We start from the raw sequence: 17,056 nt of genomic DNA on the forward strand, positions 1-17,056 counted from the left end.
TATATGGATGTTGAAGGGAATTCAGGAAAGGGAAAAAACAGCATAAAGGGAGACAGGGAAGAACCCTGTGTTGTTAGATTGGAATTAAAGACATCAGTATTAATTCATATTTTAAACAGCACATATATTTATCTCCTAGCTCTATCTGTTGAAAAGGCTTAGAAAGAGCTATAGTCCAAAAGCAATGATCACACCTAACTCAAAGATCACGGTCTCAAGGTACCATTCTGCACTAAAAGAAACCAGTGCTCCTTGGAGGGAAGACAAGATATGTCTAAAATGTGTTATTGTACCAACAATAAGGAAGTGCTCAAAAAAAAGATGATGATGTTAAAAAGTCAAATCTAGGACAATTTGAGGATCGAAATAAATAGCACCAGTGGACAATAATCCATGGAACACAATAAAAACCCATGAATCCAAAATATAACCAATCAACCAAAAAGAAATGCCTTTCTTTACAGAATGCCAACTAATAATGTAAAAGGAATCATAGTTTTTCAACCTCCATACTAAAAAACATACAGACAAGAATCAATAACAAATGCTACAATGAATGGGTGAATGTATACGAATATATTTATATGGCCTGAAACAGATTAAGTAAAAAGAGAAAAATAATTTTACAGTGAAGAAACCAGGCAGACATCAACTTAGGCAAGTAATTAGAGTTAATATCACCAACACTAGGACCTCCTGATGTGGTGTACTGCAAATGCAGCATCACTTTATAGTATGCTTGCCAAAAATGCATAATCTGAATTTCATAAGGGAGAAATATAAGATAAACATAAACTAAGGGGCAGTCTACAAACTTCAAAATGTCTCTAAACTTCAAATATGTCAAGGTCATTAAAGATAAAGAAAGGCTAAGGAACCACTCCAAATTAAAGGAGACTAAGGAAGTCTGATAAGTAAATGAACTGCATGATACTCAATTGGATTCTGGAGTATGAAAAATAATTGCTATAAAAGTTATCACTGGGGTAATCAGCAACATCTGAACGTGGACTGCATGTTGGTGAATAGTATAACATTACACTTCCTGAATTTGATCATTGCATCGTGGTTATGTAAGAAAATACCCTTGTTCTCTGGCTGCATACACACTTAAGAATTCAAGAGTAAAGGAACACAAATGTCTGCAAACTTCTCAAATGGTTCAGGAAAAATAATTATGAACAGAGAGAGGCCGAATGCTATGTCTAGGTGATGAGTATACAAGAGTTATGTTTATCTTTCTTGCAAAGTTTCTATAAATGTGGAATTTTTTTTTAAATCAATAGAACACAAGCAATTTTTATAGCTTAAAAAATAGGGCACTTTCATAATAAAACCTAGACTCAGCCCCTTTTGCATGACAAGGTTTGCTAGCAGCAGTCCCAGCTGTACCACCTTGACCCTTGGGCAGCCTCACTGGTCTCTGGAACCAGCTGGATCAACATTTTTGCTCACGTGTACACTACTGCTACCCACAGGTCCCATGAAGCCCTTCCTGCTGTCCCACGAATTGTTCCCTCTGGCTAAGTGCCCTTCCCCACCTTTTCTGCCTGTCACCTTCTCAGGATAGCCTTTTCAGGACCTCAGGTCCCACCACCAAAAGCACACACTATGCCTGTTGCCCTGTTCCCAAAGTACTCACCCACCATTAGCAACCTGTGCATGCTCTGTAATCACAGCAACAAAAACAAGGTATCTTTACAGAAAGGACTGGCAGAAGCCACAGGCAGGAAAGAGTCTTCTGTGCAATAGGGTTCTGCCTTCGGCTATTGTGACAACCAGTGCTCAGTAAAGCTGGTGAAACACATTATCAAGGGTGCAAAATGACAAAATGAAAAGAAGAAAGACGCAAGAGTACCTTTGTGATAGAAAAGTCCAGCCTGACGTAGATGATGACTGTGAAGAACAAGATGTAGAAAGCGGCCACTACCAGCAGGGGCTCCTGCAGCATGAGCACCTTGTTGAATGTGTAGTGTACCTGGGGGGAGAACCAAAATTATGGGCTTTGATAGGCCTACATGGACTCAGAAACCTGGGGGCCAAAGGAGCTTCACCAAGCCAACAATCATCCACGCTGCCCCACCCCATCTGCCCAGCCCTACCCCCAGAGGATGCTGTGTTCAAACCGCTCCAGTCCAAGTAGGAAAAGATGGGTAAGACCTGGCCCCCCGCACCCAGGGGGGCATAAGAGTGGGGTCACGTACCACGATGTCCTGAATGTGCTGTTCTACCAGATTTTTTTTGTAGGCAACAATCACAGGGCGGCCAAATGTGTCCAGGTAGGTGTAGTGCAGCTCATCTGGGGCACGGCTGATTTCATAGGGACTGTCAACTTGGATGTTCCTGGAGGCAGACGGGAATAAAATATAGCCTCAGACAAACTGCACTGACTAGCTAGGTTTATTTAGGGTTGGAAAGTTCCAAGGCTCACACAGGGGCTGTTCAGGGTCACTAAGTTCACACTCCACTCTGCTCCCCTTCCAGCACCAGGGAACACCACCTGAGACAGCTGACCCAATGCCAAAAAGTCCTGAGGATGAGACCATTCTTCTGCTGAGGCAAACTGTCTGTCACCCTGAAACCTGCACTCATAAGGACTCACCAGTACTGGCCCACCCCTTGGAGTCACACAGCTCACAGAACTTTATGTGCATTCTACCCAAGGAGAGCCTCTCAGGGACTTGAAGAGGCCACTGAAAAGTTCCTCCAAATGTTCTGTCTCTTCACATGACTGAAAATTTGTTCTAGGGTGTAGTGGACATGTCCTGCTTTTGCCTGCACAGACTCATTCTCCCTTCTCCTAGTCAACAGCACTCTATTTTACTTGGAGGAACTAGCCACTCCCCACTGAATGGCCTCCACAGGAAAAATAATCAAGGTGCCTCTTCTTCTGAGGATCAGAGTAGACAAGTAACCCAAGAGAGGCCAAGTAGATGTTTCCCTTTAATATGAATCAAGAGCAAAATGACAAAAAACCTACAAAAAGGTGTTTGTCACTCATGCCAAGGGCAGGTGGAATATTTCATATATAAATCTTGTTCCCGCATCTGAATCTAAATTTTCTATTTAAACTCCAGTCCCTACAGGATTCTCAAAGCTATATACTGAGCACTTACTCTGTGCCCCCTCAACACAGATTTCCCATCAGAGAAATGGGAAGAGAGTAAAGGAACAATCATACTCACCTGGCTCCTTCAGGCAAGATGATCTTCACAGTCAGAGAATCTATCACTTGCTCATCAAAAACATGGTCCACAAACCTCATCTTCAGTGCATACTGGTCACCTGAAGGATCAAGCAAATATGTGCAATGATGTGAAAAACTGAGAAAATAGGGCAGGAGCTAGAGGGGAGTACAGGGTATGAACACTCCCATCTTACACAGAGAGAAGTAAAGATGCTATCTACAGTTAATGGACTAGGAGAATCTGGAAGACAGAGGTGGTGGTGGCAGCAAAGATTTTGGGTCTTCCCCAATTTCCACATAAAGACAGAGCAACTAGATAACAAAATTTAAAAAACCATGGACCATACTCATAACAAAACTAGGTAACAAGGCATCTCCACAATCCCCAAAATATAAGGGAGTGTGATCCACAAAACACCAACAGCCCTAAGACCTACACAGTATTAGTGTCTGTGAATGATAAAGAAGGGGCAAAAGGGCAAGTGATAAACCTGAGAAAAGAAGACCCCCTGATAGACAATAGTGTTCACTTGAGAGCATGGCAGGCCAACTGGAGAAGAGCATCTAAAACTCAGGAGTCCTACACCCTGCACAGTGGGTGAGTAAAATGGGCCCACAGATCTCTAAGTCTAGAGCAGTCTAGTCCCTGAGAACTTTGAAAAGCCCATCAGAGCTCCTGTTCCAGGACAGTATCCTATCCACTAAGGAAAAACTGCTGGAGCAGAATCAAAATCAAGCATAATGAGGACAACAGAGACACAGGAAAACGAAGCCAGAGAAAGCTCAGAAAACAAGCCACCGTATTTTTTAATACTACACTAAAACAACAAAGAATTGGGCAGTTACAATTATTCCTCCTAAAAGTTCACATTAGAAATGTTAAAAATGAGCAACAGAAAAGTATAAGACTCCCCCTTTTAGATTGTTATATTTTAAAAACTTACAATGTCAAATGTAATTAAAAATAATTACAAAAAACATCCTAGAAAAAATGAGAGCACACCAGAAGCTAAAGGTATTATAAAAATGACACAAGTCATGAAAAAGCAATATAAATCACATGTATAGAAATTCAGAAAAGCTTCAGAAATCAGGAAAAAATTTAGAAATAAAAGAAAAAATCGTTTTAGAAATGAAGGCTAAGCTAGAAGGAATGTGAGTGAATCAACAGATAATGCCTTAGGATAAAAAGATAAAAAGAAAAAAAAGTTTTAAATGAAGAAAAGGTTCAAGAGAAAGTGCCAAATATTGAAGACAGGCAAAGATTCAACTCCCACTGGAGAAAACTTACAGAAAGTTTGAAATCCTAAGTTGAAAGACCATAATGCATACTCAAGGAGAGCAACCACTGCCATGTTCTAGTAAAAGTATTATATTTTAAAGAAAGAAAAAAATCTTCAGCATCTAGATAAAAAAAACAAGTGACTTATAAGAGAGAAAAAAATAAAATTATTATCAGATCTTGACCAAAACACTTTATGCCCCCCAAAAAAGAAAATGAAGTAACACATTTAAGATACTCAAGGAAAGAGATGTAAGCCAAGGATTTCATATTCAGCAAAAGTGACTTTTAAGCACAAAAGGCTCAACCTGCTATCAACCTGTAAAAACTCATCCCAAGCCCTTCCTGCAACATCTACTAGAGAATGAACTCCAGATCATCAAAATTACTAATGGTATTGATAACGTAAGGACTGATGGTGAGCATTAAATATAATTATCTGTAGAACTAAGACTCAAATTAAAAAGGAGAAAGTAGCCCTGGCCAGGTGACTCAGTTGGTTGGAGTGTCACCCCACACACCAAGAGATTATGGGTTCGATTCCCACTCAGGGCACATGCCAGGGTTCTGGGCTCGACTCCCAGTAGGGGGCATGTAGGAGGCAGGCAATCAATGATTCTCTCTCATCATTGATGTTTCTATCTCTCTTCCCCTCTCCCTCTCTTCTAAAATCAATAAAAACATATTTTCTAAAAAGGGGGGGGACTATAGAGAAAAAAAAGGATATGCAAAAAGAATTAACTCTTTTCAGTAATCATATTGGAAGAGGTAGTAAGACTTTTTTTTATATATATATTTTTTATTGGTTTCAAAGAGAGAGGAAGGGAGAGGGAGAAAGAGAGATCGAAACATCAATTATGAGAGTGTCACTGATCACCTGCCTCCTGCAAGCAATCTGGGCATGTACCCTGACTAGGAATCAAACCTCGATCTCCTAGATCATAGGTCGATGTTCAACAGCTGAGCCACACCAGCCAGGCAGTATGACCACTTTTATTGACTGCTGTGTATTAGGTGTGGGATAAAACAAATGACTAATTATGAAATATTCTAATTCTATCATCCTATGTCCTTCACAATTAGGATTCTCAATATGGAATTAGGTATAGATAAAACATAAAAGCAAAATCTCTATAGGTCATACAATAAGTAACTGCATGAATTCATAAATGTTTAATATATACAGATAATACATACACACCTAGTTCTGTCAACTGAAAAGGCCTAGGAATTAACCAATCTAAGAACAATGAGTATTCCCAGTTCTCAGATTTTGGTCTTCAAATACCTTTTTATCTCTAGAAGAAACTAGAGCATCAACGAGAAATGGCTGATTCCAGGTCTGGGACAGAAAATATACAAGTTGAGCCAGGAATGTCTTTTTATAAGACAGCAAGGAAGCTAACAGACTTACTAGTGTCATGTCAAAACAACTCAGGAACTTAACCTGAAAAAGTGCTCAGTGGCTAAAAATGGGAGAATCTGAGCACCAATGAGTATAATCATTGCAAAAGAATGAAACCCATAAAATGTTTAAATCTGTACATACATAATGATTTTTTTTTTTAAATGAAAAACTTAATTGGTCACCTAGTAAATATAAGGGAAAGAACCAAGTATTTATCCTGTCTTTTCTATATGAACTGCAATATTGGGAAACCTAAGAATAGACAAGGGGAGGTGTCTCCTTATAAATTGCACCTAATAAATGAAAAAGAAATGCCAGAATTAAATCAGTAATTTGCAGTGCCCAGTAAAGTACTAGAATCTAGGCACTGAGCATCACAAAAGATACCAGACTCTACCCACTGCCTTCCTTTTAATGAAAGAACACATCACCTGAGTCTTGCTAAAGGGATCAAACCTGAGTCTGATATCAAGCCTCCAGGACAGCTGTCAATTTCCAAAAAATATAGAAGACAGAAATATGCTAAATTGCACTGGGTAAGCAGTGAGCAAAATCTAGATTGCAGGTTACACTACAAGTGGGTTCGAGTTCTTCAACAGATAAATTGTAAGAGAAACAGATGGAAGAAGAATCTATGGATAAATAAAGACTGATAAGACAAATCAAATTTTTTGAAAAGAGTGAAACTAGAGTACCTAAAGACGTACTCTTGAGTGCTAAAACTATGGAGAAATTCAAGAAAGTGGTAACTAAGTCAGGATGTTGATTACTATTCTGAGGAAGAGGTACATGGAGGACCTTTTGAGGGGCTGGCAAATTTCAATTTGTTGACCTGAGTAGTGGTTACCTGGTGTTCCTCTTGCATTAATTTATTGAGCTATATTTGTGTCATTTTCTATATTCTATTTTGTATTTTAAGTTTTTAAAAGAAAGACTTGAAGAAATTACAAAATGTTTATAATCATTAGTTCTGGGTGTCTGTATAATATAAAAGTGTTTATTATTCCCTGCATTTTTATTTTTTAAATATGTCAAAATAAAAGAATTTAAGCAGTTCCATCCAGTTATAATTGAACTGGAGGTAAGGAGTTTTACTGTTTGAACTGATTACCTTATGTATGTATTACTTTTGTAATAGCAATTTGTACCCACCTATGAAAAGTTTTTCCCGATATCCCAGCCTTTTTAAGAATAAGAAAATATTCTCTCTCCGCATCTAGGACTGGCAAGAAATTAAAGAAAAAGATGGTCTCTCCCTTTTCCACTCCCTTACTACTAAGACTGACCCAAATTATAGAGGTACTCATAGCTTGGGAGGTTGTAGCCAACAATGTAATGGGTCTTCCACCCTCCAAAAAGAGGGAAACGAGGCCGGATTTCCATCTCTACGGAGTCATCCAAAATAAGGAGGTGGCTGGTGGAAACATTGCCAATCTCATCCCGGTAATAAACATCCTGGGCAGCAGCAGGAAGGATAGTCTGCAAGAGAGTGAACATACCTTTTTCAGAGGAAATAATCCTAAATACAGAAAAGACTTTCTGCACCAAAATCTTCATCATAGTACTACTCAATTAAAATAGTTCCCAAACTGTAAACAAGTCTAACTTCCTCCTCAAGGATTTGAAATGTCTAGATACCAAATCTGCTTCTCAAAAAGGTCGATAGTCAAATTCTTCAAGTAAATAATAAATAGAATCATAATTACCTTTACGAATACCAAAGACAGAACAAAGGTAAAAACAACCTGAAAGTTATTTTACAGACGGAAACTAAAGATGAAAAAAATTACATCAAATAATTAGGTGACAGGCAGGGTTATAGAAGGGTTTTCTCCGTATGACATTCGTTATTGTAGCTTCCAAATCTGGAAGCATATTTTGATAATCAGGGGGAGAAAATGTAATATATTTTTCATACAGCTTAATTTCGTTATATAAATGAGGGCATTTTTAAAAGATGCTTTCTCTTAGTTCTAACCCTGTCACTCAACCACTTCAACACCAATCAATATCAAACAACTGTCCTTATTAGCTACTTTCAAAAAGTAAACAAAAGAGCAGATATGATAAAGTCATAGTTTGTACCAATGTCCAAGCTGAACACTCCATACCTTAAAAGAACGAATGGAGGATATACCACTATCTGGCTGTCTCTGGTAATCATAGCGTGAAAAAGGCCCCTTAAGCACTGCCCCTGTGTGCTTCAAGTCCACATTTTCTTCCACAGCAATATTACCCCAGTGAGAGACTTCAATGACTCGGGTCATGCTGGTGATAGTAAGGAAAGGGCTGTTGTTCTCATAATGTACTTTAAAAGTATCCTGCAGAGGAAGGAAACAAGTAGTTCAAAGTTCAAATCAAATTGATTGGAGACTACACATCAGCAACAGAATGGTTAACTTATAATCTATCTAATGTATGCAACATTTTAAAATGGTATTTACTAAGAATTTTAATATATGGAAATAAATATTCATGATGTTATTAATTAGAAAAATAGGATATACAAAATTCTAACATAAGTATCTTTTGTTTTAAAAACAAAAATTTCTATCTTATAGCAACTATGTGAGAGAAAAAAACAATTCTAAAATGCAATGCATAAGAATCTCAACAGAGAGGAAGCAGAATTATAGATTATGTCTACTTTCTCCTTATAGTTTTTCTTTTTAATTTTTTTCATTTCTCAATTACAGCTGACTCAATATTACATTAGTTTCAGGTGTACAGCATAAAGGTTAGACACTTATATAACATATGAAGTGATCCCTGTGATAAATCTAGTACTCATCTGACACCATACAAAGTTATTACATTATTAACTATAGTCCCTATGTTGTACTTTACATCCCAGTGATTATTTTGTAACTGCCAATTTGTACCTCTGAATCCCTCCCCCTTTTTCACACAGCCCCCCTCCCACCTTGCAACCATCAGTTTGTTCTCTGCATCTGAGTTTGTTTCTGTTTTGTTCGTTTGTTTTGTTTTTTAGATTCCACATATAAGTAAAATCATATGGTATCTGTTTTTCTTTGACTTATTTCACTCAACATAATACCTTCTAGTTCAATCCATGTTGTCTCAGATGGTAAGATTCACTGTTTCACATGGCCAAGTAATACACCATTGCATGTATGCACCACATTTCCTTTATCCAATCGTCACTAGATGGACACGTTGGTTGCTTCCATATTTCAGCTATTGTAAATAATGTTGCAATGAACACAAGGATGCAAATATATATTTAAATTAGTGTTTTAGATTTCTTTGGATATATACCCAGAAGTGGGATTAGTGGGTCATATGGCAGCCCTGTTTTTAATTTTTTGAGGAACGTCCATACTGTTTTTTGTAATGGCTGCACCAACTTGCAATCAGGCCAAAAAGCATGGGGGTTTTCTTTTCTCCACACTTTCACCAACATTTACTGTTTGTTGATTTATTGATGCCCGTTCTGACAGGTGTGGTTTTAATTTGCATTTCTCTGATGATTAATGATACTGAGCATCTTTTCCTGTCTACTGGCCAATAGACATATATGCCTCTTTGGAGAAATAGCTATTCAGGTCTTCTGCCCATTTGTTACAGATTGATTGTTTTTCAGAGGATTAAGTTACACGAGTTCCTTATATATTTTAGATATTAACCCCTTATCAAATGAATCATTGGCAAATATCCTCTCCCATTCAATAGGTTGTCTTTTTGTTTTGTTGACGGTTTCCTTTGCTGTGCAAAAACTTTTTTTTTTAATTTTATTTTTGTTTAAAATATTACAGATGTCCCTTTTTCTCCCCAATGACCCATTCCACCCCGTCCCATCCCTCTCCCCAGTCCCTCTCCCCATCATTTAGTTTGATCTAGTCCCATTTGTTTGTTTCTAATTTTGTTTCCCTTGCCCAAGGAGACATAGCCAAAAAAAATAGTACTAAGAGCAATGTCAGAGTTCACTGCCTATTTCTTTCTGGGAGTTTTATGATTTTGAGTCTTATCTTTAGGTCTTTAATCCATTTTGAATTTATTCTTGTATGTGGTATAAGAAAGTGGTCTAGTTTCATTTTTTTTGCATGTATCTGTCCAGTTTTCCCAACACCATTTATTAGAGACTATCTTTACCCATTGTACATTCTTGCCTCCTTTGTCCATAGGTTAATTGACCATATAGGCTTGGGTTTATTTCTGGGCTTTCAATTTTGTTCCAGTGATCTAGGTGTCTGGTTTTATGCCAGTAGAATGCTGTTGATTACTACAGCCTTGTAGTATAGTTTGATATCAGGTACTTCCAACTTTGTTCTTTCTCAAGATTGCTTTGGCTATTGGGGTCTTTTGTGGTTCCATATACATTTTAGGATTCTTTATTCTAGTTCTGTGAAAAGTGTCATTGGTATTTTGATAGAGACTGTGTTGAACTGACACATTGCTTTAGGTAGTATGAACACTTTGACCATTTTAAAACAGTTCAACCACATTTATGCTTCCATTTAATTTTATCTTCTTCAACTTCTTTCTTCAATGTCTTATAATTCTCTGAGTCCAGGACTTCCAAAACTATATTGCATATAAGTGGGGAAAGCAGACATCCTTGTCTTGTTCCTGATCTTAAGGAAAATGCTTTTAGCTTTTCACCATAGAGTATGACATATGATGTGGGTTTTTCACATATGGCCTTTATTGTGTTGAGGTATGTTCCCTCTATTCACACTTTGCTTAAGGATTTTATAAACGGATGACGGATTTTGTAAAAATGCTTTTTTGTATCTATTGATGTGATATAGTTTTCATCATTGATTCTGTTTATGTGGTGTATAATGTTAACTATTTGTGGATATTTAGCCAATCTTGTATCCCAGAAATGAATCCTATTTGGTCATGGGTATATGACCTTTTTAATGTATTGCTGAATTCAGATTGTTATTATTTTGTTGAAGAGTTTTGCACCTAAGCTCATCAGGGATACTGGCCTATAATTTTCTTTTTTTCTTCCTTCTGTAATGTCTTTACCTGGTTTTGGAATCAGGGTAATGCTGGCCTCATAAAATGAGCCTGGAAGCCTTCCCTCCTCTTAAATTTGTGGAAATAGCTTAAGAAGGATACATAATTCTTCTTTGAATGTTTGGTAAAATTCACCTGTGAAGCCATGTTAAGCCATCCAATACAGGATTTTTTTTGTTTGTTGGGAGTTTTTTGATAATTGATTCAATTTCATTAGTAGTTATCAGTCTATTCAGATTTTCATTTCTTCCTGATTCATTCTTTTGGAAGATAGTATGTTTCTAGGAATGTATCCATTTCTTCCAGGTTGTCCAATTTGTTGGCATACAATTGTCCGTGACATTGTCTTACAATCCTTTGTACTTCTGTGGTGTCAGCTGTCACTTCTTTCACTCCTGATTTTATTTATCTTTTCTTCTTGATGAGTATGGTTAAAGGTTTAGTGTGGGTTTTTTGTTTTGTTTAGTTTTTGGTTTTTTTATCTTTCCAAAGAGCCACTCTTGGTTTCACTGCATTTTATATATTTTTGGAGTCTATTTCGTTTATTTCCACACTGACCTTAATTATTTCCTTCCTTTTACTCCCTTTGGGCTTTGTTTGTTCTTCTTTTTCAGGTTCCTTTTGTTGTTAGATTATTTGAGATTTTTCTTGTTTCTTGAGATCTGCCTCAAATACTGTGAATTTCCCTCACAGAACTGCTTTGGCTGTGTCTCATAGATTATGGTTCATATTTTCATTACCATTTGTCTCAAGGTATCTTCTGATTTCTACCTTAATTATATTGTTAACCCGTTCACTGTTTATTGGCATGTTGTGTAGCCTCTGTGTGTTGGTGTTTTTTTCAGTATTTTTTGTGTGCAATGATTTCCAGTTTCATACCATGAACCAAACAAGATGCTTGGCATCATTTCAGTCTTCTTCAATTTATTAAGACTTGTCGTAGCCGGAGTGGCTCAGTTGGTTGAGAGTCATCCCATGAACAGAAAGGTCACTGGTTTGATTCCTAGTCAGGGCACATGCCCTGGTTGCAGGCTCGATCCCCAATAGGGGGTGCGCAGGAGGCAGCCAATCGATGTTTCTCTCTCTCTCCCTCACCCTTCCTCTCTCTAAAATCAATAAAAACAAGTTTTTAAAAAAAGACTTGTTTTGTACCCTAATATGTGGTCTATCCTGAAAAATGTTCCATGTGAGCTTGAAAAATATGTATATTCTGCTGCTTTGGGATAAAATGTTCAAAATATATCAATTAAATCCATCTGATCTAATATGTCACCTAAGGCCACCATTTCCTTGTTTTCTGTGTGGAAGATCTATCGATTGATGTCAATGGGGTGCTAAAGTCCACTACTATGACTGTATTCCTGTCATCTCTTCCTTTAAATACATCAACATTAGCTTTATATAATTAGGCACTGTTACATTGGGTGCGTAAATGATTTATATCGATCCCTTTATCATTATGAAATGTCCTCCTTTGTCTCTTCTTATCCTTTGTTTTAAAGTCTACTTTGTCTGATATAGGTATTGTTGTCCCAACTTTCTTTTTATTTCTATTTGCATAAAATATTTTCTATCTCTTTCCTTTCAGTCTGCGTGTGTCTTTCCATCTGAAGTGGGTCTCTTGTAGGCAGCATACATATGGGTTGTTTTTTTACCCATTTAGCCATCCTACCCTGTCTTTTGATTGGAGCATATGACCTCTTTACATTTAAAGTATATCGACAGGTATGTAGTTATTGCCATTTTACTATTCATATTTTTTATCCCTTCTGCCCCTCTTCTTCCTCCTATTCTTCAGGAAGTCCCTTTAACATTTCTTATAATACTGGTTTAGTGATGATGAACTCCTTTAGCTTTTCCTTGTATGAGAAGCTCTTTATATGACCTTAATTCTAAATGATAGCTTTGCTGGCTAGAGTAATCTTGGCTTTAGGTCCTTGCTTTTCATCACTTTGAATATTTCTTGCCACTCCCTTCTGGCCTGCAGTTTCTGTTGATAAATCAGCTGACACTCTTATGAGAGCTCCCTTGTATGTAACTAACTGCTTTTCTTTTGCTGCTTTTAAGATTCTCTCCTTGTCTTTACCAATTTAATGGGTGATTTATGATGTGTCTTGGTGTGGGCCTCTTTAGGTTGATTCATCTTATTTGGGGCTATTGGCACTTACTGGCCTTGTATGTCTATTTCCTTTGCCAGGTTAGGAAAGTTTTCTGTTATTATTTCTTCAAATAGTTTTCAATTACTTGCTCTTGTTCGTCTCCTTCCAGTATGCCTATAATGCGGACATTGTTATGCTTAATTTGTCCCAAAGGTCGCTTAAACTATCCTCATTTTTTTTAATCCTCACCCAAGGATATGTTTACTGATTTTAGAGAGAGGGAGATTCAAATATATACACTCCGACCAAGGATCAAACTGGCAACCTAGGTATGTGCCCTGACCAGGAATCGAATTCATGACCTTCTGGTGTACAGGATGACTCTCTAACCAACTTAGCCACACTGGCCAGGGCATATCCTCATTTTTTAAAATTAATTTTAGAGAAAGAGGAAGGAGGAAAGTGACAGAGAAACATGGATTTGTTGTTCCACTGATTTATGCATTCATTGGTTGATTCTTGTATGTGCCCTGACCAGGCATCGAACCCACAACCTTGTTTTATCAGGAAGACGCTCTAACCAACTGAGCTACCCAGCCAAGACAACGGATCCTTTTTTAAAAATATTTTTATTTTCATTGTTCCAACTGGGTATTTTCCACTACCATGTTTTCCAAGTCACTGATCCCATCCTCTGCTTTGTCTTATCTGCTTTTGATTCCATGTAATGTATTCTTCATTTCTGACTGGTTCTTTTTTATGGTTTCTAATTCCTTGTGTAAGTTCTCACTGAGTTCATCTATTCTTCCCCTAAGTTTACTGAGCATTCTTATAACCAGTGTTTTGAACTCTGTATCTGGTAGATTGTTTGCCTCCATTTCATTTAGTTCTTTTTCTGAAGTTTTGTCTTGTTCTTCTATTTTGGACATGTTTGTCTCATTCTGGCCTCTTCTCTGTGTTTGTTTCCATGACTAAGGTAGATCTGCTACATCTCCCAGTCTTGGAAAGGTGATCTTATGTAGTAGGTGTCCTGTGGATCCCAGTGGTGCAGTCTCCTTGGTCACCTGAACAGGGTGCTCCTGGTACATCCCTTGTGTGAGTGGTATGAGCCCTCCTGCTACAGTTGAGTCTTGATTGTTGTTGGCACATCAGTGAGTGGGACTGACCCTCAAGCAGACTGGCTGTCAGGACTGGCCATGACTGCAATAGACAAGGCTTATGGGGGGAAAACCCCACAGAGTTTTGCTCTACTGGGTATATTACTTCTGGGGCCTCTTGGGAGAGGTTCCAGTGCAGGCCCAGGTCATTCCCTGCCTGTGCCTAGCCTAGGGACACCTGGTAGGAGCTACAAAGTAATCTGAGGTTGGTAGCTGCCTATCCTGGGCTTGGAGATGCCAGGAAGAGGCTATGCTGCAAACCAAGCCACTACTGGTAGCTGGGGTCACTTAGTAAGAGGTATAGGGCATGCTGAGACCAGCTACTGTTTGTTTGCAGTTTATGGATCTTTCAGAGATTTTAAGGAAGTCTGCAGCAGGCCAGCTGCTTGTGAGTAACAGCCACTGAGAGGTTCTGGCCTGTGCCCTTGTTGTATGGGCCAGGTTTTCAGGGAATCACCGGGATGCAGTGAGTTTGACAGACTCACATTTGGCACCTGCTTGTACCTGCCAACTGGGTGAAGGAGGGATTCAACAAAAGAAAAATGGCACCTGCCAGCATTTCTGCCCCAGCCAAAGCTTTCCATCCAGCCCTCACCCTAAAGACAGACAATTCCGTTCCTCTCCACATGTCCCTGGCACTTTTTAAGCTGCTGCCCCTGCACTGGTGTTCAGAATCAGTGAGTCCACCAGCCAATAAGTCCTCGGTCTCACCTGGACAGAATCCCTGATGATTTCCACAGCCAGATGTTGTGGGGAATCCTCTTTCCAGCACTGGTGGTCCAGGCTGAGAAGCCCAGTATGGGGTTGGGAGCCCTTAATCCTCAGAAGGGACCTCAACAGCTCCCCAGTCTTAACCACCTCAAATCTAAACCACCCAAATCTTAACCACCACACATGAGAGACCAGCCCATTTCAAGTCTCAGCCCTTCTCTTACCACTCTCAACGTGGATTCTTCTTTATATCCTTAGTTATTGGTGTTCTGTTCAGTTAGTCTTCAAGTGGTTTAATTTTGATGTGGTTGTGGGAGAAGATGAGCATAGCATTTACCTACTCTCCATCTTGTCTGGAAGTCCCCGTCAATTCTCTACTTATACTTGTTTTTTTCCAAATTTCTACAATGAACTTTTTAAATTGCTTTTTAAAATAATTTTTACAGTTTTAAAATAAATAAATCTTAAATTGTAAGTAAAGAAAAATTCTGGCAAGATGTGCTTTAAATTATTACAGCAAAGAAAAAAGGGACAGCTGAAGCGAGTGTCCTAATATCTTGATTACCACTGAATCTAAGTGATGGGTGTATGGGAGTCTGTTATACTATTGTCTATACTTTTACATATGCTTGTAATTTTTCATAAAAAAATCTTTTTTAAGCCTTAATTGCTCCCTCTACCTTTAAGGCCCAACCCCTAGGCTCAGCAATGCAGCCAGCTTTACTACTGACAGCAGCAACTTCGACCACACTAGATGGCACACCCCACATTTTCCCATCTGTTTGTTTTTTCAATCTTCACCCAAGGACACATTTGGGGGGGTGGGGAGGCATCAATTGGCTGCCTCCTGTATGCGCCCTGACCAGGGATAAAACCCACAACTTCTCAGTGTACATGACCACACTCCAACCAACTGAGCCACCCAGCCAGGGCTCCCATCCATTTTCTTATCCTCAGGCCTTCAGCCCTCTTATTGCCTCTGCCCAGAATGACTTGATTTCTTCTCTCCCAACTCACACTCCAACTCTCCAAATGCTATCTCCTAATACTTCCTAAACTCACAGCCTCTAAACTCACAGTCTCTGTCTGTACTCCCAAGAGAACAGTGATCCCAGGGAGTCATTCCACAGCGGGTTAAAAAACTGAAGGGTGATCTTGGATTTCCACCCACCCCATACCCCCCAACCTTATTAACTAGTAGTCACTCTAGAAGACCTTGACTACAGTAGACAAGGATGGGCTAGATTCCATATGAGCCTACCTGACTATAAGCAGGGACATCTCTGAAAGGTCCGTAATCCAAAATGTCCTCAGATCGTGTGGGGTTCCCCAACTTGGTGTAGCTCTCCACATTTCGAGAGGCAAGCTTCACACGCATAGTTTGTGTCTTTGTTGGATAGGGAGAGTAGAAATAATGGTTGCCCTCAAACACCACAAACTGTTTCTCTGATTGAGTGATCTGGGTTGGATATGGCTGAAGCACATGGGTATAGACTGTTTCCAAAATGACTGAAATCTTCATCCCAGGATCGAGAGCAACTGGGAGCTTGACCATGAAGAATCTCCCACTGCAGGAAAAATGAAGCAAGAGAATTAAGGAAATTAAAAACAGCTAGGAATTCAAAGTCACAGCAAAATTTTGTACCCAAGATGAAAGCAGTTATCTTTAAAAGATCACCTTTAACCTCTTAATTAAAACCTTTTAAGATAAATACCTGGATGTTCACCTCAAGGTTGTTTATAATAGTAAAAGAGTGTAAAATAACCTAAATGTCCAACAATAGGATAACAACTAAAAAAAAATTCCAGTAGAGAGCCACACAATGGAATATTAGTAACCACTACAAAAAGACACTTAGATCTATCTATATTAAACACTTCCATGTACAATGTAAATAACAAATCAGTTTACAAAAGATACGGTATGATTCCTTTTAAATATATATATACAGCTTGGCTGGTGTGTCTCAGTGGTTGAGTGTCACCCCATGAACTAGGTCATGGTTCAATTTCCAGTCAGGGCATATGCCTGGGTTGTGGGCTTGATCCCCAGAAGGGGGCATGCAGGAGACCGCCGACTGATGATTCTTTCTCATCACTGATTATTTCTCTCTCTCTCCGTCTCCCTTCCTCTCTCTGAAATCAATTAAAAAAAAATTTTAAATATATACACATATGTATGTGAAGAAAGTATTTTAATAAATGTTCCACACAATGTTTAAC

At 38.6% G+C, this 17,056-nt stretch overlaps 1 protein-coding gene across 1 annotated transcript in view; it reads right to left on the minus strand.

Annotated features, from left to right (window-relative positions):
* The window catches only part of RPN1 (ribophorin I), a 28,620-nt gene that overhangs the window by 3,704 nt on the left and 7,860 nt on the right, over positions 1–17,056 (minus strand). The window contains exons 3-8 of the mRNA XM_016197337.2: positions 16,095–16,401; positions 7,989–8,198; positions 7,164–7,356; positions 3,186–3,285; positions 2,205–2,343; positions 1,859–1,978 (exon numbers count right to left, since the gene is read on the minus strand). Of these exons, the coding sequence (XP_016052823.2) occupies positions 1,859–1,978; positions 2,205–2,343; positions 3,186–3,285; positions 7,164–7,356; positions 7,989–8,198; positions 16,095–16,401 (1,069 nt within the window). The remainder of the gene's footprint in view (positions 1–1,858; positions 1,979–2,204; positions 2,344–3,185; positions 3,286–7,163; positions 7,357–7,988; positions 8,199–16,094; positions 16,402–17,056) is intronic.

Source organism: Miniopterus natalensis, chromosome 7 (genome assembly GCF_054644295.1).
Source record: "Miniopterus natalensis isolate mMinNat1 chromosome 7, mMinNat1.hap1, whole genome shotgun sequence".
NCBI lineage: Eukaryota > Metazoa > Chordata > Mammalia > Chiroptera > Miniopteridae > Miniopterus > Miniopterus natalensis.